The sequence below is a fragment of the Barbus barbus genome (genome assembly GCF_936440315.1).
Source record: "Barbus barbus genome assembly, chromosome: 7".
Lineage (NCBI taxonomy): Eukaryota > Metazoa > Chordata > Actinopteri > Cypriniformes > Cyprinidae > Barbus > Barbus barbus.
In genome coordinates, this window is record NC_136735.1 from 2,110,147 (window position 1) to 2,135,068 (window position 24,922).

The window sequence follows — 24,922 nt, forward strand, 5'->3', positions numbered from 1 at the left end:
CAGACATTTTTAGAATTAAAAAAAAGTGAAAGTGACATGACATATGGCCAAGTATGGTGACCCATACTCGGAATTCATGCTCTGCATTTAACCAATCCAAAGTGCACACACACCAGTGACCAGTGCCTTGCTCAAGGGCACCTCAGTCGTGGTATTGAGGGTGGAGAGAGCGCTGTAAATTCACTCCCCCCACCTACAATCCCTGCCGGCCCGAGACTCGAACCCACAACCTTTGGATTACGAGACCGACTCTCTAACCATTAGGCCACGACTTTATAACCAAATGTCAAAACATTTACTCGTATCAATGCACACTAATAAAGACACAGTCTTACAGATCATTAAATCAAACATTTGTTTTAGAGTTTCGTTACCCTTTAAGGACCTAAGAACTCAGTTACAGCAGCTAAACAAAATCTAATGTTAAAAAATAATGGTCAAGATCCCAACTAATGCAAACACTGACCACTAAAATGTGACATAAAAATTGTGATTTTTTTCTTTGGTGATTATGCTTGTTTACATCAAGTGTCTCCAATAATGGTGTAGCATTTGGACCAATCAGACACACCATTTTTCATTAGATTAACAAATAGTCACATACCCTTCACCCAATAAACATACTGGGTGCCAGGATGTCTGTGAATGACACCAGGATCCTGGTTACCATGGCAACCAGGACACCTCACCCAGATCAGATAAACTTTACAAGCTAAAAGCATGTATCTCCCCCTACTCAATTCTCTCTAAAACGGACACATACTGCTATAGGAAACGACTTCTTTCATTAATTGAAAGACAGATTTTTCTTTGACCTTCCTATCACATATCCTCAGGTCATTGTGTATATTGTTACTGCTCTTGTATATTGTCTTTTGTATTGTATACTGTTTTATGCATGCTTATGATAGAACCACTCTTCCATGTAACCTTACATATGCCATGTTTCGTATCTATGAATTCATCTTCGGATGATCTAATTGAGGTATCCAATTATGCTTTGCAAATTCTGATTAAATATTACAACCGCAACAGCTCGCACAGTAAATTCCTACTACAACATTGTGAATATAATTGAGAGCAACAGCATAGTCAGAACTGTATATATATATATATATATATATATTTCAACTCAGTATTGAAATGTTAATGAATATTATCAATAGCAGCAGTAGCAGAAGTTTTGTTGCGTTGGCCGTATCGCACTGCATACATTGCGGACAGCTTTACCTATTGTAGCGGGTCTATTGACTTGTCATGTTGTGCCGCTCGCATCTGGCGTAGACACTGTAGAGTAAAGTAGGTATTCGCCTAGCTACTATATGCCTAATTAATGGAGCTCTCAGCAGTCAGTCTCTGTGCAGTAGTAGCAGCTTGCATAGGCATTCAGTCATGAAGATTTCTCAGCAGCAGCATGCACAACATTTCTATTTAGCAATTTTAATTTGGACACAATTAATATAAAAGCAGACAACTACATCTAAATATAGTCACTGTAGTGTCTTGCTCAAGACCATTCTGGAACGAGCCATGCATTTAGCAATGATATGTTCATACAATTCAAACTTAATATGCAATATAAATATTTTAAATTATCAAAATAAATGAGCAGCTGCTTTTGAGGCAGAATTAGTCCTAGGCATATGACACCACAACTACAGGGTGTACAGTGATCCATTCTTTTGCTAAATATTTTGTTAGCTATTAAAAAGTTAAAGGTAAGTATTTCCATTACAGTAACGTTGATGAATGTTATAAATAAACAAATAAAATAAAATAAAAATAATAATAATAAAAAAACTCTTTACTGACAATTTTAAAACTATTTGCTGAGTCAGGTGGTTGCTGGGGGTACTTCATCTATCAGCCTGCAGTGTGATTTCTGTTTGTTAATGACACACACAGTGCACGTTTCTACTTAGGTAAGTTTGAGCTATTGGTCAACTGATCAGGTACACACAGCAATAGTTCACTAGCATTAAGCCATTCGGCAAAGCTGGCCCGCAGGCTCACATAGATAGAAACACACAGTCTCACGGCTCTCCGGAGCAGCAGCATATGTCTTGGCAATAGATCTGCTTGTTCTGGGTGTTTGTATCTTTTATATCCCTTCTGCCTATAGGGAGGATTTAAGCATATTATTGCATAGCAGTAGCACATACATAATTAATTGCTTTGTTTTCTTCTCCAGCTTTGTTGTGGGGTTATTTTACATGCTATTTGTGCAGCAGCAGTATGTCTTAAATACTCATGGCACCGTATCACCATATGCATTGGCAGTAGCAAGTTCCTGCAGCAGCAATAATCTACAACTACAGCAATAACCAACAGCAGCAGCAGTGGAGCAGATCTATTCCGCCAAGACCAAATACATTAACATTTTCATATCCATCACCATGCTAAACTTTTCCTAGAGTTGTCATGATTGAAAGATCCTCGGATCTCAGCTGATGTCTCTCTTAGCTCTTTCTCACTTTTCACCTGGGAAGAAACTCCCAATCACCATCGAGTCAGAACATCTTTGGAATTCATCACTCTTCAAACCAGGAAAAACGTGATCACAAGTCCAAAACCTTGAAACCATCAAGACTTTCATCTGAGACTGCATCCGGATACTCGTTCAACGACTAAAGGCAATGCAAGTATCGTACATTTAACTAAACGAAACAGAGGTTTAGTATAAGCTATAGACCCCACTATAAACGGCGCTGATGGTTTTACTCAGGTGGTTAACTGACTCGTTTCATAGCTTTATTCTCTTGTTTTCCTGATGGTTTCATCCATCAAGTCTCATTTGCCCTTTCCCCTATGAGTGTATGTATGTTTGTTTGTTTAGATTAGTTATGTGTGTTAGTGTTTAGTTATTAAAACTCTTGTGCACAAATTACATGAGTTTCTGATTCTGCTTGCAGATAATGTCCCTTCACGATTTTGATCCTTACTACATGCTCAAATGCATTAATACTTAGGAAAGTATTTTCTGTGGCCACGAAAATATCCTTTCTTAGAGTTGATATGAACTTAGACTGAATGTTCGCTGGATGAACAGATTAGTTGATGGCAATTTAATTCTGATACAGTTACTACTGGCAGCTGATATAAATAATTGTAATTAAACACTAAATAGGAAAAGGTTCTGCTGCCCGCAGTTGATTTGGATATTCTAGTTATTATCAGATGGATGAGCCAAATCTTTCAGGACTTAAAGTAATTAGCAAGATTTTAAAATGTGTATGATGTTTAATAGGGAGCCAGTGCAGTGTTAGCAGAGCAAATTAATGCTGCATTCAACATTTTTCATTTAATTTCCCCAATTCTAAGTCTCTTTGGATACAAGCGTCTGCAAAATGACTAAATGTAATTTCTGAACAGTAATGGATTTAGTTTAACTGTGCAGGGCCATTTTAGTCACAAGCCCCTATTAATTACTGACCCATGGCCAGCATCCTTAGAACTTTACCATCAGCTCAGAGTCGTTCACAAGCTGCATGCGCAATAAAGAGCTGCATCGTTTTTGACAAATGATAGAAGACACTTGCTAGTTGGATTCCAACAATGTAGGTAAATATCCACCCAGTGCTCTTTTATTTCCTTTCCTTCAGCCACAAATGATCCAGTGTGTAAGTAAACTGTCCGAATGACTCAAACTGAATAGTGAACAATTTCAGACCTTTTTGGAAATGTGTTTTACCACTTAGTTATAAAAAAAGTTATTCATTTGCATATCTGGCACCACCAGTCCTGGTTGTAAACAGCGGATAGAAAGCACAAATGACTTGACTGTGGAAATATTATCACAGAAAATGATTCTCAAGTCAGTATATGTAAATCCAACTGAAATAAGGATTCATCAGTAGCCTAATATTTTACTAGGGAACGTGCCCCGATAAAAAGGATCTAGCAACACTCCTGACTATTAGAGGAGATGTTACAGTCAGGTCCATAAATATTGGGACATCGATACAATTCTAACATTTTCGGCTCTATACACCACCACAATTGATTTCAAATGAAACGAACAATGTAACAAGTGGGAGGCACATATGCAAACTGTTGTAATTCCTACACCGTTCACCTGATTTGGATGTAAATACCTCAAATTAAAGCTGACAGTCTGCAGTTAATGCACATCTTGTTCGTTTCATTTGAAATCCATTGTGGTGGTGTATAGAGCCGAAAATGTTAGAATTGTATCGATGTCCCAATATTTATGGACCTGACTGTAAATCATTCAATTGCGCACAATTTCAAGATATTTTGTGATTTATACATTTCTCATCTGAAAGAGAGCCTGTATGAAGGTGTATTTTTTTTTGTGTGTGTGTGTACTTTCATTCTCTGATTCACATGTATGCACATTTGAGAAAAGATGATCAAATATAGGATGGCTTCTACACAATTCATAAATGAGGCTCATAGTGTTCATCCAGGTTTGGGAAATTTAAACATTGCATTCACAAAACGAAAGCCCAATTAATTGAATTAAAATGTAATTAATAACTTCCTAATTAAAATGTTTCCGCTAATATCTGCTATTTATCTTTAATGATGTAATGAATCAAGGATCTTCTTTTAACAAAGTCAGGAGGATCTTTCAATAATATATGCCAAACTGCATGCAAACTGTACAAAGTCAAAGTAAACAACAACAACAACTACAAAACCGGCTTTTGTATAAAAAAAAGTGTCAGAAATGGTTTCTTCTAGAATAAGACATCTGTAAGTCCATTTGATTCTCTGTAAGATTCACATGAGGAAATCCTAAATCTGTTTCATCTTATAATTTCCTAGTTTCTTGTCACATTAAATGTAATAGTATCATGTCTTGATATAAATATATACATATGGAAATTGTATGCAGACTAAGTTATGAATAAAAAAAAAATACAATAAGTATAAGAAAAAGTCTACACAATGTTTTATGTACAAGGTCATTTTATTGAGCATAACAAAATCAGAGAAATCATCTCAGATATTTTCTTAACACACTTCTAAAAGTGTTGGTATGTTAGATTTTCTTGTCTTCGGCTGAGCAGTTGTTTAGGTGGCTTGCTAATTTACTAGATTTCTTCTAAACACACATACAGTAAGTTAGTTTGACCAAAGTTCTTGCAAGGAGAAGAATTTATTGAGGGTAGTAGTGTAGCACAGTTGTTCAACAGAGCAGTTCATTAGCCTTCAAAAATCTTAACCTTAAGTTCTAAGGACAGAGTTATATACTTAAATACAAAAAGGATAGAATAAATAGATACAGTACAGGATAACACTACCATACAATACAGGAATCTCCTTAGGGACTATGTCCATTTCTTCTATTTGTATACTGTACCTTTAGTATTATGCTAACTACATCTGTTAACTATCTTTGTAACTACTTCTGAATCAGTTCAATTCTTTAAGTCCCTGTGTCGCTAACACAAAAACACAGACGAGCCTGGATATAAACCAAACCCAGCATAGAGGGGTTCAGTGAATGTGGTGTTAAATGTGTGTAAGTGTGTGAGTGTGACTTTTTCTGTGTCTGTGTGTGTCTCTTTGTCTGTGTTTGCATCTGTGTGTGTGTCTGTGTGTGTGTCAGAGACACTGTAGAAGGACAGAGTGCCAGCCGACACGTCCACATACACTCCTACTCTGTTAGAGGATGAAGGGGCTGGTATATCAGTGCTTATTTTATTGTGTAATGCAGAGAAATTGCTACTTGTGCAGTAAACAGTCCAGGATTTTTCATTGTATCCAAGAAAACACTCATTACTGTTTCCTTTCCGCTGTATTCCTTTACATACCACTGCTATGTCAGCCACTCCACTCCATTCAGCTTCCCAGTAACAGCGTCCAGTCAGACTCTCTCTACATAAAACGTTACCATAGTAATCAAATCTCTCTGGATGATCAGGATATGGTTGATGCTCTTTCACTCGGATCACTTTTCGATTCCCCTCGGTCAGAGCGAGACGAGAGTCTGCTGTATTTTCATCCAGTGTGAGATCACACTTATCTGTGGTTGAGCAAAACAGCAAGATCATTCATAACATTGTAAAATGAGTGAGAATAAAAAACAAAATAAAATAATGTATCAAGTACAACTACCCCTAGGTGAATAGTGATCATGTCATCTATTCCTATTTCTTTCTTTGACTGTTTTATTATATATAATGCATAAATGTATATCATGTTAAGTAATCTGGTGTTTTATACACCTACTGCATGTGTGGTTGTGTTTATTAAAACTTACATTTTTTCAGTCCTGGTTTAATTCTCTCCTTTCCTCCATGACCCAATCTATAGAAACCCAAACACACACCACACTGGTAAGTATGAAGGGATAACACAATAAGATGATGTTGTAGTCATGCTTGGGTAAAAAACATAAAAGATAACGTACATCCAGTGATGCACAGATTTATTTCAATTTTTCAAATCAACTTCATAAACTATATACTATTTGAAAGCTCAAAACCTCTCAATTTGACTATGAAGTCAAATTTTCAATTAATACAAAATAACGGAAATAATACTTAAAAAACTGGAAAGAAGTATTTTTTGAACACAAAATTAAATAAATAATCACTCGGTGTGACATGTCCTGTTATGTTGTTCATAACAGAGTTTTTTCCCCCAAAATTTTAAAGAATTGCCAAGGACCCGATTTTTTTTTCTTTTCTGATGTCCTGATATAGAAAACCATGGAATTCAATGGGTATCCTAACTTTTCCACAGGGCAGTATGTAGCCTCATTTATAAAACATGCATACGTACATATTTAATCGCATAGTGTGCATACTGCCAACGGCATAATGCCAACGTTCAGAATTATGCAAATGGTCTTTAACGTGGAAAACATGGCATCAGGTTCTAAGCAATCATATGCACTTTTCCTTGTGGCATAGTCAGCAGGTATTTGGTACCCAAGTAATTTTTGCTGCTCGCCATTTTCAACAAAAGGATTTGGAGATTTATTGTGCTTCATTATATGTTATTGACATAAATTAGGAGGCATTTACAAGCAGAGAAACCATTCAGCTGCACACAAATGTTAAGTTTATTTGCGATTTTCAAATTTCCCATCTGGAAGAGAGGTGTATGCACATTCTTTGTGCATACATTGATTTCTGTCAGGACCACTATCGTCAAAGATGACTGACAATTAGCATACAGTTTGGATTGGCGGAATGGTTCTGTTCTGGTTTATATTATTATTAAGATGAGCTCTCAGGAGAGACACGGAGCGGCATCATCGTCCTCCTCAGCTTGTCCCACTTAAGAAGCTGAGGAGGACGATGATGCCGCTCCGTGCTTCCAGGTCAGAGAGCAGCTGTCCATCAAAAGCTCACTAGCCAATCAGAGTGGATCGCTGTTAAGCCCGCCCCCACGAGATGTTTGTGCCAAAACAGCAAACGAAAATTTGCGAAGCGTAAGCGAAATCTGTAGCAACGCATTCAGAATCCACGATTTGCGAAAACGAATCTATGAAAATCATTAACAAAGAAGTAAGCCTATTTGAAGAGCATGTTACATTTGTGCGACTGAGTTAATTGTTTTAATTTTCATTGTGTTTTTCTTCTTTTGTAATGGCATATTTTTGATCGTTTCTGGAAAAGTTACGTTTGTTTTTATAAAGTTATATTAATTTTTATAAAGTTATGTTCATTTTTATTGATTCACACACAGAATGCTACAGAATTATTGCCTTAATATTGTCTCCGAATGTTGACTTATAATGCTACAAGTTGTAGAGGAATTTAAGTGAGGAAAAGAATTCTATGTCTCATCTCAAAGCAAAATGTTATGTTTTGTTATAATGTTATAAAGGCTTTTCATGTGAGCACATTTAAACTAGGATTAACACATATTAATTTAAAACAAAATAAATGTTGCAGAATGCTGAACACATTTACAGTTTATTATTTATTCAGTTTATATAGAGGTCTATGTTTTGGGTGAATATTTTGGTGGGGCTCTGCCCTTACAGACGAGTTGCACCTGACGGATTGTATAAAGCATTTTTTTAAATTAGGCCCCTGGTGTCCTTTTGCAGTGTCCATGTTTTCTCAGAAGCACACCTAAATATACTTTGACAAAAGCTTGTTTTTGAAATCATAGTGTAGATATTTTTTTCATAAATGTATATTTTAAAAGGCATTTTCACTCTATGCGAGCTTCTAAGTTTAAATAGATAAGTGTTTGTCATACTTGAGTATCTCCAGTTTATAGTTTGGATCCTCCAGTTTGTGTTTGAGCAGCTGGTCTCCTGATTGTCCTGGATGATTGTAGCTCAGATCCAGCTCTCTCAGGTGTGAGGGGTTTGAACTCAGAGCTGAAGACAAATAACCACAGCCTTCCTCTGTCACCATACAGCCTGATAATCTACAGATGGAAAATTATGAATGGTTAGTTCTGAAATATTTTTTTATTTTGACAGCAGAGAGCTAATAGACTTATTTGCATTAATTAGACCAAAATATTTAGGTCCAACTAAAATTGTGCTTTTTTACCAATGAAGCAGTTGGATATGTGTCAGTTCATTGTTACTGATACATTGAAAATGTGTGGGTGTGACTGTTCTTAAAGCGGCTCTTGCATACTGTACAAGTTCAGATTTACAGATATATCAAGACTGTCAAGTTTTTTATGCTCACAAAGGGTGGTAAAAACATCAATAAACTACACAACACCAATAAACTTAGCTGAACTGAAGATATGTTTTCAAAACTGTAAGGAAATTAATTTTACTAAATCATTCTGAGATCTTATACAAATAGATCCAAGAATAATATGCTATTTATTTATCTTGACAACAGAAGGTTACATATTACTTTCTCCCTCATTCACTGTCAATTCTATGTCACTTTTCTGCTCTGTCTGAATGTGTTATAAGGGATTTAAAGGTCCCTATTACCTGATACCACTAGAAATAGGCGTTCTGAAATATCATTCGTGTAAACATACATGTGGCTGCGTGTGGTGGCTGGATTGTTTTAATATCCACTTTCCACCCAGTCAGTACAGGAGCACAAATGGGGCCCACCTGGGTTACCTAACTGGAGCCCAGCCAGTTTTCAGCTAGTATACTCAGTTTCCATTGAGGCCCCGCACGTGTTGATGAAGTTGATGAAATAAACATGACTGAGTGTTTGGACAGTGTTTCCCCTAGGTCAGGGGTACTCAAGTTTAGAGGCCAAGCGGCCGCATTTAAACTACATATGATGCGAAGGGTGGTTTTTTTTTCGGCATAAAAACATTCATTTAATTTATCTTTTAATTAATGAAAATTAAACAAATCTTATTTTTTGGAAAATAAAGGCGATTTAATATTACAATTAAAACATTGAAGACATACAGTATTTTATGATTATTCCTTAAAAATAAGGTTTTAATCATTTTAGTAGGCTATTACATACATTCTACTGAACAATAGGAAAACATTTCTGCCGCAATGTCTACAATTGAAACCCAAACTTTTATTTTGATGGGTTGCCGTGAATACCTAAACATTTCTGTGTGTATATGATATGAGGATAGTTTTACTCAAATTAAACGGTCAAATGCTCATGAAGTGACTCTCAGAGCTGTTCTGGAGATGTTCATATATTTATATCCTCATTTAGTGAGGCGGCAGAGGTTAATATCACCGCAAGCATCACGTGCACTTCAGTACAAGTAGTAAACAAAAACGCGCGTCTGCACCATACATTAATACAGAGACAGGCAGAAGTCATATTTAAATAGTCGTTTTGCGAATTAATATTTACACATACTAGTGGGATTGGGCTGAATTGTGTGTGCGCGTAGGTTTGTGTGTGTGTATCGGGGCAGATACAGAGAGTGCAAATGTAATGCAGAGACATAAATAACATGCCATCGTGTAAACAAGACAAATAACGTGAGGCTATTTAGTTTGTTTAATAAAAGAACAAGGTATAGACCTGTTCTATAGGACAGGTAACTTTAAATTACTTCTGTTGTGATCTGGTGCTATAGAGAAAATCAAATTGAATAAAATTAACTTGACCTTCAAGGGGGGCGGAGGGGGGGGGGCACCCCTAAAATAAATCCAGGGGAAACACAAACCTCAGTATCTCCAGCTGACACTTTTGACTCTTCAGTCCATCAGAGAGCAGCTTCACTCCTAAATCCTGCAGGTCATTGTTACTCAGATCCAGCTCTCTCAGGACGGAGTTTGAGGATTGTAGAGCTGATGATAAACACTCACAACACTGACCAGTGAGATTACAGCCAGACAGTCTAGAATAAAGTAAATTAATCCCTTTTTTAATTATTACATTTTGAAAATAAATGACATTCATTTTTGTGAAAATAATACATTTTTCCTTTCAGAGAGGACAATGCATTTTACTCATTGTAATACTCACAGGGCTTTTCTGCAGTTGATCACAGCTGGTATCAGTCTTCTTCTCCCCTCATCTGATGTGTTGTATTTCTTGAGGTCCAGCTCATCCAGCGGTTCCTCTGACATCTGAAGCATGTAGGCGATTGTTGAGCAGTGAGCAGGAGAGAGTTTCTTCTCTGAGTGTTTGTCTGATTTCACAAACTCCTGAATCTCTTTGGACAGAGTCTGGTCTTTCACTTCCAGCAGACAGAGGAACAGATTGATGGATCTTTCAGTGGAGAGTTCATGTCCATCTTTGATCTTCTCTTTAATGTATAGTGTGGTTCTCCTGATGCTCTCTGAGCTGTTCTCTGTGTGTGTCAGTATATCCTGTAAGAGTCTCTGATTTGACTCCAGTGAGATGCCCAGCAGAAACCGCAAGAACAGATCCAGCTGTCCATTCTCACTCTCAAGGGCTTTATCTACTGTATTTTTTATAAAGCTATAAATTAAATCTAAAAATTTAAGGGTGTCTACATTTTTTATTACATGGCAGTAAAACAGATAGAAAGCAGCGAGAAACTCCTGAATGCTCAGATGGATGAAGCTGTAGACTTTCCTCTGATGAATCAAAGAATCCTCCTTAAAGATTTCAGTGCAAATCCCAGAATACACTGAGGCGACAGTGACGTCTATGCCGCTCTCAATCAGGTCCTCCTCATAGAACATCACATTGCCCTTCATCAGCTGTTTAAAAGCCACTTCAGCAAGCTTCACAATCACTTCTCTGTTGGACTGCAGGAGTTTCTCTGGATGTCTCTCTTCATACTTCTGGTTCCTCATATTGATCTGAATCAGCAGGAAGTGGATGTACATTTCAGTCAGAGTTTGGGGGATTTCTGCATTCAGATCTTCTTCCAGGAGCTTCTGAAGCACAGTGGATGAGATCCAGCAGAAGACGGGGATGTGGCACATGATGTGGAGGCTTCTTGCTCTTCTTATGTGTGAGATGATTCTGCTGGCTTGATGCTGGTCACTGATTCTCTTCCTGAAATAATCCTCCTTCTGAGGCTCAGTGAATCCATGAATTTCTGTCAGACGGTTGATGTATTTTGAGGGGATCTGATTGGCTGCTGCTGGTCTGGAGGTGATCCAGATGAGAGCAGAGGGAAGCAGCTCTCCTTTTATTAGCTTTGACATCAACAAACCAACTGATGAAGTCTCAGTAATATCACAAACTTTCTGATCCTCTGAAAACATCAGTGTGATTCTGCTTTCATCCAGACCATCAAAGATGAACACAACTTTACACTCCTCATAAATCTTTGGGTCCAGATCTTGAAGTTCAGGATGAAAGTCCAGCAGAAGTCTGTGAAGTCTGTACTGATGATCTCGGATCAAGTTCAGCTCTCGAAATGGAAGTACAAACATGAAATCTACATCCTGATTGGCTTTTCCCTCGGCCCAGTCCAGAATGAACTTCTGCACAGAGACGGTTTTTCCGATTCCAGCGATGCCTTTAGTAAGAACAGACTTGATTTGGTCTTTCTCCTCACATCCTGGCTCAGGCAAGGCTTTAAAGATGTCATTGCAGTAGATTGGAGTGTCTTGTGAGTGTTTTGTTTTGGCAGTTTTCTCCATCTGTAAAACCTCATGTTCTTCATTCCCTCCTTCACTCTCTCCCTCTATAATGTACAGCTGTGTGTAGATTCTGTTCAGCAAGGTTTGGTTCTCTTGGAGTTTAATTCCCTCAAATAGTCTCTCGTATTTGTTCTTCATCCTGGTTTTGTGCTGGTCTTTTATTCTCTGCATGTCTCCAGTCTCAAGTGCACGTGTCTGCAGGACTGCTTTAGTTTCGTCCTGCCTGATGTGATTCTGATACTGGGATGTAGAGGACGGCACAGATCTATGCATCTTATGTATCTCCCCCCTACTGAAAAAAATGACAGAATTTATTTTTAAGACAATGAGTGTTGGAGACCACTAGAAACATACTGGACACAGGATATGGTTTTAGCTCTTCACTATGCATCCCTGTGCATTGCATATTTTTTAGTACATTGTGTTATTTCATACTTTTAAAAAAAATATTCATCTAAGATGCACTACAGTAAATTATCAAGTAAATGGTTGTACTAACAGTGAGTCAGAGGTCATCGCACCACTTAATTGAGGGGGTTCCCTCATGGATCTTTCACTCTTCATAGACACACAGCTGGGTTCTGGAGACTCAGATTTCTGTCTCTTCATGCTGATGCTGACAAAAGTCAAACATAATGGCATTTTACACACACACATGCACATTGTATTAGAGCCCAACCGATATATTGTTTTGTCGATATTATAGGCCGATATGAGCCTGTCGCAGATATATCGGTATCGGTGAATATTCAATATCGATATTGATAATCGATATTGATCCAAAATTGATCGTATATTGATCATATATATGATCGTCACATTACAATGATTCCAAGTCTTAGATTTGCATGATGATACGATAAATGGATGGATAATTTTTAACAGCAGATTTAGTGGCATTAGAGCTGATCTGCGCATCACTGCACACGTCTGTGGTGCATTACGGCTTCCCTCACGGCCACCAGAGCTGATCACGGCCCAGAACTCATGCGTATCATATCGGTCACATCACATTTCCTAACTGGGTGTCTACACCAGATGAGGGCGGCAAGGCGCAACAAAGTATAATAGAACCCATTATAATCAATGATGCTGCCTACAGTGGATGCGGCACAATGCGACATGAGAAATTCCGACAGTAAACTGATGCCTCGTTCTAATTTTTTTGACGTACTGACACAAAGTTCAAATGATTTGCAGCAGTCGCTTTGTCGCGTCCTGTTGTGGCACATACACGTGTGTCAGCATAGTTTGTCAGTACAGTCAGGAACGTAGCAGAAAAGTTAGTATCTTTCTGCAGTCCAATAGACGGCAGTGCGGTTGTGGCTTGAGTCTGTTGAATGGTGATTTAACGCTACATTGTCACCTAGTAGGAGATACTCAATGCTAAAGTAAATAAACAACAATGTCCCCATCTTTTACTCTCATAATGAGCTTATCATACTCGTTTGCTACAGTAGTAGGGCCCTGTGATTTCCACGATGGAGAAATATGGACGGAATCACGCAACCCAGTCATAAAAACAGAATTTACTGTATAACGCGGAATTTCATGGAATTATTTTTGATGATTAAATAAAAAACAGGTCAGTACACTTAAATCAAATCATGATATAGACTAGTGTCTGTGAATATTAAACAGCAAAAATACTATTTAAATATGAATCCTCATGTTCTGCATGTTCATTTGATTACCAGAAAATACACAACACAGAATTCGTGAAAAATATTATTCATTATTATTATTTATTCATTTTAGATGTTTACATTTGGAAAAGCTGTGCTTCCTGTATTGCCCTACACAGTTGCCTTGTTTATGTTCTTAATTCAAGTTTTATATATATATATATATATATATATATATATATATATATATATATATATATATATATATATTTTGTGGCGGGAGGAGCAAACGACAGACACAGTGGGCATGGCGTCAGGCCTTGGAGAGGTTTTTATTAAACAAAGATATTAAAATAAAGTGTCCAAAGGGGGAAAAGTGTCCAAAATAAACAGGGATCTGGTGTCCTCGTCGTGCTGCGGGGCTTGTGAAGGAGGGCAGTGTTCAGAAGGGAAGGGTCCAGGGAAGGGGCGGAGTCCGGTGGCCGCACGCGCTCCCCTCTCGGGTCCAGGAGTGAGTGGCGACGGCTTTTTTAAGTTACACATTTGTTAAAGTTATTTATAATAAGTGAACTTTAATGTTAAGTACACTGATGTCAGACTCATTTTGAATAATAATAGTTTATTGTTAAATTGTTAAATATCCTTCCTCCATCACATAGGCCTATGTTTGTCACATCATTATAAGTGTTTGATCACCACATTTGAGTTATCATTGCAAAAAATGTGGCTATGTATATACATTCTGTTTATCTATATACTGTAATCTATATACAGTACCAGTCATAGTACAGTATAGTACAGTATAGTACTTTTGACTATACTGTACTATAATATAGCCTACACATAAAGAATATCAGCCAATATATCAATATCGGTCTTTTGTTACCCCCCTAATATCGGTATTGGCATTGGTCCCCAAAAACCCATATCGGTCGGACTCTACATTGAAGAGATGCACTGCAGATTTACATTTTCAATTATTCATTTAACAAATGCTTTTATTCAAGGCAGTTTAACAAATAAAAGAATAAAATCGATCCAGTGTGGAAAGTGATTTTTGGCTCTGTTTTGTGATTGTGAAATTATTCAGGAAAATAAAATCTCTCTGTAATGGCACCAGGAGACAGGACTCATCACTCACCGATTACAGGCTTCTGGTGTGCATTGTATGTCCCTTTGAATTAAAGCATCTGCCAGTGCTAAAATGCTAAAAGGACAGTGCCTTACCTGTGGTCAGAGGTCACTGTTGCACTGGATACTGCTCCACTTAATTGAGGGGGTTCCTTCATGGATCTGTCACTCTTCATAGACACACAGCTGGGTTCTGGAGACTCTGATCTGTCTTTTCCTGCTGATGCTGATAAAAGTCAAACATAATGGCATTTTACACTCAGACAAATACACATCCTATAGCCTGAATGCACTGCAGATTTACATTTACAAATATTCATTTAACAGTTGCTTTTATTCAAAGCAGTTTAACAAGTAAACAATAAAAGTTATCCATTGATAGAGTCTGGATTCTGGAAAGTAATTTTCAGTGTTGGGGAAGCTACTCATAAATTAAAGTAGTTAAGCTACGTTCAAGCTTTTGAAAAAGTAGCTAGCTACAGTACAAGTCACGATCCAAAAGTAGCTATAGCTACATTGAAACTACTTTCAATTTATTATTATTATTATTATTATTGTCATGTTTTTCTCTCTTTTTTTACATTTAACATTACAAATAGCTGAATAATTGTTAATTAAGAATTATAATAAATTTATAAGTAACATATAAGGAAATTATAGGCTAAGTAAGATATTTGGGTTTTAAAATGAATGAATGAGGCATTTATATAGCGCTTTATTGTGTATTGCTGTACACCCAAAGCGCTTTACACTCATGAGGGGGTTTCTCCTCATCCACAACCAGTGTGCAGCATCCACCTGGATGATGCGACTGCAGCCACAGTACATCGGCGCCAGTGCACTCACCACACACCAGCTACAGGTGAAGAGGAGAGAATTAAAACCACATCTTGTAATGCAACCATGATTTTAAAAAGTAGGTTGAATTCAGGATGATTGAGATACTTTTTCAAAGTCATTTCAATTACAAAAAGTGTCCCAATCATTTAATTTTGTAAACTAAAGTGCATTTTGCACTTTTGTCAAAGTGCAAAATCGCTACAAACGTAACATCAGAGCAATAACAAAATGTATGCAACTTAAACCTGTTCAAGAAGGAGATGTAAAATAAGCAGGTTAATCTCACAGCACTGACTGTGAATGGAGACGTCAATCATTAGCTGTGCGCATGAACACTTCTCTTTGTGTGGAATCCCGCCACAACCATCCTTTGCCAAATGATAAGCACACTACTATATTGCAATTTTATTTTCTGTTCAATTAGTGTTCATTAAAAAACTGTGGAGGAACAGATTGTATTATGAGGGTTCATCATTGTAAAATAGACATTTGATAAGAGTGCAACTGTTACGGGACGAACAAGACGTGAGACGTGCGGATCCATATGCAAACTTTTATTTATAAACATAGTCAGTTCACAGGCAGGGTCAAACGACGGCAGACGGGTATGGCATGGGCAAGACACAGAGTAATCCTAGGGCAAGCGTGGGTCCACGATCGGTGAACAATATCCATTAGGGCAAGGCAGAGAGATAATCCAGGTACACAAGCAAAGATCCAAACGAGGGGCAAACAGAGTCCGAAGGGCAAGGCAAAGGGTTAATCCAGGAGACACGGGCAGATATCAAAACACAAGGAAATAGGCAAGGCAAGGCAAGACTAGACTAGACTAGAACAACATAGTAGGCTCCGTAGAGTAGCTATCACTAGGATATGCGCTATACAATACTCTGCAGTGACAGAGAGGAAGTCCAAGGCTTACAAAGTGTGTGTGATTGGGTGATAGTTCTCAGTGTGATTAGTGTAATCAGCTGTATGTGTGTCGTCAGTGCAATGGATGATGCGAAATGGAGTCCAATGTGCTGTGTAGTGTGAAAGTCCATGTGGTGAGTGGGTGACCTCTGGTGGTGAACAAATGGAAGTTCATGGCCAGGATTAGTGACAGCAACAAAGCAGTAAAATTAATCAGTTTAAAAAGGCAATTATTCACCTCCCGTATGTGCATTAAGTCTTTAATGTAGACTATTTTAATCTTTGTTTTGCATAAATTACAGTTGATTCATGTGAAATATCCACTCCTGTACATCCTTTCATCAGCAAAATCATCAGACAATCTTTTGTCGGTGAACAGACTGTAAAGCCGTGAGATCCGTGATATCACAACAGATGACGGTAATGAACAAATTTAGTTTGTGAACTAGTCAGAAAACGCTGCGCTGCTTCTATACATCACAGGCTCGTGACTCGTCAGAACGCAAAACGGAATGTAGCTTTTGGTTGCTCTACACTGCTACTTGCTGGAAAAAGTAGTTAGCTACTGGAAAAGCTGCACTGTTTTAAAAGTAGCAGAGCTACCGTCACGCTACTGAAAAATGCATTAGTAGCGTCACTAGACAGGACTCATCCCTCACTGATAACAGGCTTCTGGAATGCATTGTATGTCACTTTGGATTAAAGCATCTGCCAATGCTAAAATGCTAAAAGGACAGTGCCTTACCTGCGGTCAGTAATTCCTCACTCATAGACACACAGCTTGATCCAGGAGATGGAGAACTCATTTTAGATGCAGTGCCCTCACCTTCTCTTTTTTCAGGGAAACTCATTTTTAGAGGCAGTGCCTCTCTTAAAAAGAGAGACTGATGGCAGACTTTTACTACAAAAAATAGTAAAAAAGCAAGAAGTTAAAGTGGCATCTGCACAAACATAGAGATACAAATAATGTATAGACAAAATATGAATCCTGTACAGAGAACTGGAAATGTATGTAGTAAGAACTGCAGTTTTGTATAGTACATTGATGCTGTACTGCATAATGGGACATTTTACTGTAGTTAAAAACGTTTTCAAATCTGGTCATGGGGACCCACTGTTCTGCACATTTTGTGTCTTTTATTCAACACATTCATACCGCTTTTCCACTGGGGCTGAAGCCAGAGCCCAATTGGGAAATGGTAGTTTTTAAATGGGCATGATGTAGAGGGTTGTGATTTAGAGGTTTCTGCTCCCTGCCAGTGGAAACATGAGCTGGTTCTGAATGAGTGCCACTGGCTTCAGCTAGAACACCAGCCCCAGTGGAAAAGCGTTACAAGTTGAGCAAGTTGTTTTAAGTGATTAAGTGAGTGAGGATTGAGCATTAGGCTGGTCACAAACTAGAAGATTTTAAGGCCCGGTTTGAGGCTTCTCGCAAATAATTTTCTGTCCGAAAAATCCTCTATTGTGTGGTGTCATTGCGATTATTTATCTGCTCCAGATTGAGACAGAGCATCCGCTAACTCAAATTGTAAATATCAAACATGTTTGAAATTTACAACACTTCATCGGGCTGCCTCTGACGTGATACCCAAGCGTCACTTACCAGATGTTGCGTGCTTCTATAGCTGAAACTTGGCAGCCACAAACATGCAACGAAAACAGAGTACATCACCCATATTCCTTTTCATACACGGTAGCACAGTCTCGTATTGTTTCCACCAGCACGGTACTTTTTTTCATCACTAATTGATGGATGTCTAAAATAAAAAAATAAGTTGAAGCCTAAAACAAGCCCGAGGCCCGGTCAGCATCTGAAATATGATGTGAAAATAGCCCCGAAGCCTGGCCCTAGGGGTGTAAAAAAAAGTCGGTGCCCATTGAGCCCAAGCTGAAATGCAGGGCTCCGGTGGCACAGAAAAATTTTACTCCCTCAATTACACCAGTCTGGAATAAAACATATAGATGGAGAAATGATGACAGCTTTTTATTTTTTTGTGAACTATTCATTTAAAAACACAACCTTATAAGAAGGTTACTTTAAACGATGAAATGAAAGTACCATCTGAATGTGGCAAATGAAATAACTGAATTATTTCACAAATGTCTTTCCAATTGTGAAACAGCAGTGTTGTCATCAGAGCTCCAGCAGCTGGTGTGAAGAGACTGCACCGGCTGAAGCCCAAAGAAATGTTCAATGTTCATACTATCCATCCTAAATAGTATGTGAGATTAGAATAAGTGTGCCCCAATGCATTGTATGTTGAAAAGAGTATGCCAAAAGTCCCCAGCCCATCACTGATCAGGCCTAACATAAACATTCATTTGAGGCTTTAAGCACTCTGCTCCTGTGTGTTGGTATCGCACACCGAACACGTCGCATTAGTTCTGAGGAAATATTAAAGTCATACTTTTATAGGTCTAGATTAAATTGTAATGGAGTAAAAAGCAAAAAAGTGTTCTGTTTTAATAGAACTCTATTAATACAAATGAACTGAATAATACTTAGCATAGTAGCAACTATATTACCAAATTCACACTCCTACTTAGTCTATAATTGTTGGTATTTAGAGAACGACGATTTGAGAAAGTCTGATATGAAAAAGCACATTAATCGTCGACGTTTCTGCCATTTTGATCAGAGATTTCCACATTAAACTGACGAAATAAAATGATCCGATCAGCTTACATACCTACATGTATGATTTCATGAAAAAAAGTTTTAAACTTACCACAAAATACGCTTCTTTTAAACAGTGTTAAAGGCTCGAAATGGTGTCTCTTCCTCCTCTTTTACTTTCGGTTCTGGGACGTCTTTGTGCTCTCTCTAGTGGCGCAGAGCAGAATTACATTCTTAGGTGGGTCCAGGTGTAAAATCCAGGGGTCAGAGAGTAAAAATCCGAGAGGGTCCTCGCTGCAGCCTGTAGCGCGATGACGTATTGGATCAGATCCAATACGTACTGGACGTTGTTATGCGCATGCGCGGTAGTGTGTTTTGGTGACGTCATAGACGCATGCGCAGTAGCGATCTGATTATAATGCACGCGCTGGTTTTAAGTGACATGCATGCTCAATGTTGTATTGTGATGACGTTCTAACATGTGTAGTAGTACTGATGGATAGTAATAAGTAATTATTGGTGAACAAGTAATTATTTACACAAATGTGATGCTTAAGTTTTCATAGTTTAACAACGTGTTTCTTGCAAAATAGTTCAAATTTCTCATTTTAAATATCATGATTTAGAGCTTTTAAATCTAAATTGGATGGATTGATAGCATAAGGGCACTGTCAAGTATTATTTTTAATGCGTGTATGTGGAACATTTTATTCTATTCAGGTCATATTTACTGTTGAGTGGAAGCAAAAATGAGTCAAAGAAATGTCTCTATGTAATTTTAATCTTAAAGGTACAATACAATAAACTCTGTAAACAACTTAAAATACCAGTAGACATTCAAGGGAAAATGCAAAAATAATAACAGCACCAAGAAATCTTGTCAGATGTAAAAAAAAACAAAAAGTGTGCTTGATATTTTCTCTGGTAAGAGTTCCTTCTTTAATGACTATACTCATTTTCTACAGTGATCTGTACATAGGGTTCCTCTTCAATTTGCTGATCAGTGTCAGCAAGACATGTACGTACATGGAAGAAAAAAAATAACCCACAACATTACACATGAATTTAAGTTCAATATACAAACTGATCACAGCATTTAGATCAAGCAGTTCTCAGTCAAGTGACCATTTATATTTAAATATAGCACAACAAACTAGTTGTCATTGGGGCTATTGTGATTGTCGTCACAGATGAAGCAGTCTGCTGAGCAGTAACCTTCAAACTCCACGAAGGATTCCTTTCTTTCCATCTCCAATATAGCCCGGCAGGAAGTCTTTAAATAAGTCCCTTCACGAAAGACAATTGGTCAGTTTATATGGCACTCGATACATCTCCTTGTAATCACTGGAGTATGCACTCCAGTTGACAACACCTATTGTAAGAAAGGGATTTAAAGTATTAAAAGTTCTGAGCAAAGCTTAATGCATTTGCTGTTTAAACGTAGTGTAGAGTTAAAAAACTGTCTACTTGTAAAAGTATAAAAATAATAAAATGAAATAACTTACTGTCAAGCCAGGCAAAATGAGCCTCTTTTCTGAATGATGCCTCACAAACAACATAATGGAAAAGCCAGCACGTCAGAGACAGTCTGAAGAAAGCCACATCTCCATCTTCTTTGACCACATTCATGAGGATATGCCTCAGGATGCCAGGTGGCATCTGTAGAAGGAAAAAAAGAGAGAAAAATTGTAATATTAGTCAATATAAAATACTTGTCAAGAAAAGAAGTATACATTAAACATGTAAAAAAAAGAAAAAAAAAGGTAAATATAGGGAATAGGGAAACTCCCACCTTACTTATGTAATCTGGTTCCATTTCCAATTCTCCTTAAGAAAAATAAAGAAAGAAAGAGAAAGAAACATGCATCAATCATGGAATAATTATGGAAAAAGGAACTTGAACATTTTATCATCAGTTGTCAGATTAGTTGTAGCAAACCTATTTTAGTTAAAGTTATTCCTGTGTTCCTTGTTTTGTGCATTTTTCTGAGTATAGCTGTCTTTCAGCATCTGATCTTAAATTAATAAAAAAAAAAAAAAAGTGTAAACTACACAGAATGCCTAGAAAGAATTTACTCCACACAGGGAAAGAAAATTAATAAAAAAAAAATCACCATAAAATACCAAATACTGTGCAAATTAATATTATTGACGAGAGGATAAAACACTACTACTTCTACTCCTCCTTCACCTACAATACTAATAAATATGTTTTATTTATAGGAAGTACTTGCAAATACACTTACTTCACAGGATAATTTGTTCGCAGAAGCAAGCACCACCATCTCTTTACTGCAGCCATGTCAGACTGGAAAATATGCTTAATGTAAATCACAATCACCCTTTGAGAATAAACTTTTCCCAAATTATTAGTTTTGATAGCTCACCTCAGCAAAATCAAAGTGACCTCCCATTACGACATAGAATGCGTACTGTAACATTAATTGTAAGTTACATCAAAACAGACGTTAACAATAGTAATAAACTATAATTAAATGTTTTTTGTTGATTGCATCAATATCTAAAGTTTGTAGGATATTGGTTTTGATCATAAACTAATAAAATAAATTAACAATGACAGACGACAATCTGACAAAGCTATCAAGAAAATAAACATTTCTTATTGTTATCAAACACAATTCTTCCTACCATCAACACAAACACTCCACAATTATTTCAACAACTCTGCCTTGGAGCACCCTGTTGAGTTAAATAGAAATAAACATGTTATAATTATTCAAAAATAAAATGTGGTTGAATATCTAAAATGGAATTTAATAATGGCAACAAGAAAAGTGCTTACGCTGAGATCATCACGTCCATACACTTTCCATGGCCCAGGATGTAGTTGCTGTGCAAGGATTCTACAAAGCATGTAAACAACAACAATTAATGGTCAACAAAAATGGTCTAATAATAAAATTAATAATGACATACTAATCAACAAACAAACTGGGGTGGAACAACCCTAAACAAATTCTTGGCTCATTTATCACTCTTTAAACTATTTTATGTTTGAACTATAAAATATAATTCCAGTCACAGTGATTAAGTTTTAAATAGTTTAAGCTTCAATGAAAAATGAGCCATATAACAAAAACAAAATGCATGCAAAAGGATGTATGGTATAAAACAGAACTACCATAATCCTGAATTTCTTTTGAACTCTTAATATTATATCTAAAAAAAACCTGTAGGAATCAATATAATGGCAATCTCTGAAGCCAGGGCCATACAATGAATCAAGCAAATACATCTCTCTGCCTTTTGGTTTCATGATCCGTAAAATTACTTCTATTAAATTATTCTTGGAAGATACAATTATTAGTTATGTCAAAATATAACTTGCACTCCTTACTGTGTTACTTGCATTAAGGGGAACTGATCATTTAAACATAATAATAGACTTACACATATCATCCAATGGTTTGATGCCCAGGATGGCAGCAAGATGACGTCACATTGCTATATGGTCCTAATACAGACAACAAACATTTTTAAATGACTGTTTTGTTTTATATCTATGGACAGTTGTGATGTGGTTTTGTACATCTCACAAAAAGGACAGTGATACTGGTTACCTTATACTACTGGGCAACTGCCCTTTTTAAAGTCATTCATCTAAAACAAGACAATAACAAATAAGTATTCATTAACCAACCAAAATCAGATTAATTTTACATTAGCCCTGCAGTCTGTCCGCATGGTATTATATACTGAAGTATACGATTAAAATGAGAATCCCTGTGCTCAACATAAAAGTCATGTCAGCTAAACATTAAGCGACACGTTTATACCGCTTCGGATAACACTACTATAAATGTTGAAACAACAAAACAGTGAATAAAGATTCCAAAGATGAATTACCTACCGACATACAATCACTGTTGTCAATTAATCCATCGTTTTTCTGCAGATGCTTCTCGAAAGACCAAAGCACGTGCGATTGTTCACCAACTCTCTACTGCGCATGCGTCTATGACGTCACCAAAACACACCACCGCGCATGCGCGTAAAAACGTCCAGTACGTATTGGATCTGATCCAGTACATCATCGCGCTACAGGCTGCAGCGAGGACCTCTTGAAAAATCCTGCCATATATTTATTCCACCCATGAACTCAAGCCAGCTGATTTAACTAATTAGTTCTACCTCCTGGAGAGGTGGAACCAAGTCGTTTCTTTCAAGTCACAAGCAAGTCTCAAGTCAAATGTGCCCTGAACAATCACTGACCACATCAATTCATAATCATTACACAATATAATAAATTGAAAAAGTTTGTGTCTCATTAAGGATGGGCATAGTTAAATAATGATGTTATCAGTGAAAATTATCAATAATTATCAGTACTCTTATTGATACAACGGTAACACTTTACAATAAAGGTACATGAATAATCATGTACTAATGCCTGAATTAATACTTAATTTATCAAGTACTAATGATTATTAAAGTTGTTAACTAATCATGAATGAATGAAGAGCTATCCTTAACTACAACTGGAGTCATATGGACTCAGGTATGAATAACTACATGTTCATGTTTGATAGTTAATGCATTAATTAACATTTAAGGGTGAACTAAATCAAACTGCCTCTTTAAGAAAAAAGACTCTGTCTTTGAAATAAATTAAAACAATTTGACACTATCATTTTTTTAACTGTTGTTAAACAATTTTGAGCTTTTTACATCTTCAGCCTCGCCATACACATTACTGGGTGGAAAAAGGTTAGGTGATCCTCCTCATCAAGTGTAGAAAACACTAAATACACTAAATACAATAATAACTGATCTTGTTTTGTGTTGTTCTCTTTCCCTTTAAACTCACCCTGCTGTGATTTATAAACGGCTCAATAAAAATTAAACCTTAAAATCCACAAAAAACACTTGTAGAACAATCCTGAAGAAATTCCCGGAAACAGTTCACTGTCCATCCAGACGCAGGCCGTGGTGATACTGTACCTTCGCTCTCTGACTTCTTCAAAAACCACACCACATCTCTTAACAGGGCTAAATACTCAATGTGTTATTACATGTGTGTTTGATAGAAACTATAACATAAATCATGAGCTGAGTTTAGTGGGTAGTTGGGTCATTCTTCATTTGTGGTGGCAAGTGGTGTCCCTCTACTTTACAACAGTTGAAATAAACTTTAAATACCAATAAAATCATAAAATGTTTGCATGTTTGTATTCTGTAGGGTAAACACAATTTGTGCACTGTTAATAGTTACAGTTTTTGTTTTAAAATACATATTTAATGCAGTTTTAGAGATTGCATCTGTAGGGGGGCTTCTTGCTCTCAAAGACTATTGTTTTAGTATATATAGTATATATTGTTTTACCATCCTATTTGTTTTCTTTATTTTAGAAAAGCACTATGTTTTCTTGATATTGTGAATGCGCACAAATAAAAACAGATCCTTTACAGTTCTGAACGATGTATTATTCTTACCTTTACAGAGTATTACGGAGTATTTAATTTGTTTCCACTGATGTCCTGAAGCACGCTTCAGCTTCCACTCTCCGCACAAACGATTGGATATGTGCCTAGAGCACATTTATCTAGGTTAAATGTTTAAACTAACATTTTGATATGCTTTAAGTATTTTATATCTATAGATTTTATTTCCGGCAAGTCGTAATTACAACATCGAATGACATTGTCTCATTTGATGCTCATAAGTTTTTTCATATTGCGTTTTTAATCTCATAACATCAAATTAGTAAATGAATATAAATTGCACTATGAAAGATCTCCAAGATTAGTTTGTTTTTGCACTTCCTGTTTTCATGCTTGAGAATTTCTGTCCAATGAATGGATGACCTT

General features: G+C 36.9%; 2 protein-coding genes across 19 annotated transcripts; both read right to left on the reverse strand.

Annotated features, from left to right (window-relative positions):
* Positions 1-4,920: 4,920 nt before the first annotated feature.
* On the reverse strand, positions 4,921-19,284 carry LOC306872872 (protein NLRC3-like; the record flags this gene model as incomplete). Of its 3 annotated transcripts, none has more annotated exons than XM_079421759.1 (9): positions 19,206-19,284; positions 17,222-17,377; positions 14,821-14,950; positions 12,468-12,584; positions 10,371-12,257; positions 10,069-10,242; positions 8,191-8,364; positions 6,233-6,279; positions 4,921-5,995 (listed from the first exon to the last, which is right to left on the reverse strand). In XM_079421759.1, the coding sequence occupies exons 2-9, from the start codon at positions 17,325-17,327 to the stop codon at positions 5,412-5,414; spliced, it is 3,219 nt and encodes a 1,072-aa protein (XP_079277885.1). In that variant the 5' UTR covers positions 17,328-17,377; positions 19,206-19,284. The 3 variants fall into 3 exon arrangements, with proteins under 3 accessions (XP_079277885.1, XP_079277884.1, XP_079277886.1); XM_079421758.1 differs by having other exon boundaries at positions 10,371-12,260; XM_079421760.1 differs by lacking the exons at positions 4,921-5,995; positions 6,233-6,279; positions 8,191-8,364; positions 10,069-10,242 and having other exon boundaries at positions 10,367-12,260.
* Positions 19,285-19,854: 570 nt separating this feature from the next.
* On the reverse strand, positions 19,855-23,183 carry LOC306872956 (uncharacterized protein). Of its 16 annotated transcripts, none has more exons than XR_013784441.1 (10): positions 22,965-23,097; positions 22,505-22,568; positions 21,897-21,957; positions 21,743-21,793; positions 21,481-21,525; positions 21,340-21,401; positions 21,033-21,108; positions 20,891-20,920; positions 20,599-20,752; positions 19,856-20,465 (listed from the first exon to the last, which is right to left on the reverse strand). XR_013784441.1 is itself a non-coding variant. In XM_079421918.1 (10 exons), exons 7-10 carry the CDS (start codon positions 21,073-21,075, stop codon positions 20,383-20,385), a joined length of 312 nt encoding a protein of 103 aa, XP_079278044.1. In that variant the 5' UTR covers positions 21,076-21,108; positions 21,340-21,401; positions 21,481-21,525; positions 21,743-21,793; positions 21,897-21,957; positions 22,505-22,568; positions 22,965-23,097; the 3' UTR covers positions 19,856-20,382. The 16 variants fall into 16 exon arrangements, 14 of the variants coding, with proteins under 14 accessions (XP_079278043.1, XP_079278044.1, XP_079278047.1 ...); XM_079421918.1 differs by having other exon boundaries at positions 20,886-20,917; XM_079421921.1 differs by having other exon boundaries at positions 20,886-20,920.
* Positions 23,184-24,922: the final 1,739 nt, after the last annotated feature.

Coding starts and splice junctions, on each gene's coding strand:
- LOC306872956 (XM_079421915.1), bottom strand. CDS start 21,075: ATGCACAAAACAAGGAACACAGGAATAACTTTAACTAAAATAG. Junction 20,921..21,032: donor AATAACTTTAACTAAAATAG/GTTTGCTACAAC, acceptor ATTTTTCTTAAG/GAGAATTGGAAATGGAACCA. Junction 20,381..20,598: donor TCATTTTGCCTGGCTTGACA/GTAAGTTATTTC, acceptor TCTTTCGTGAAG/GGACTTATTTAAAGACTTCC.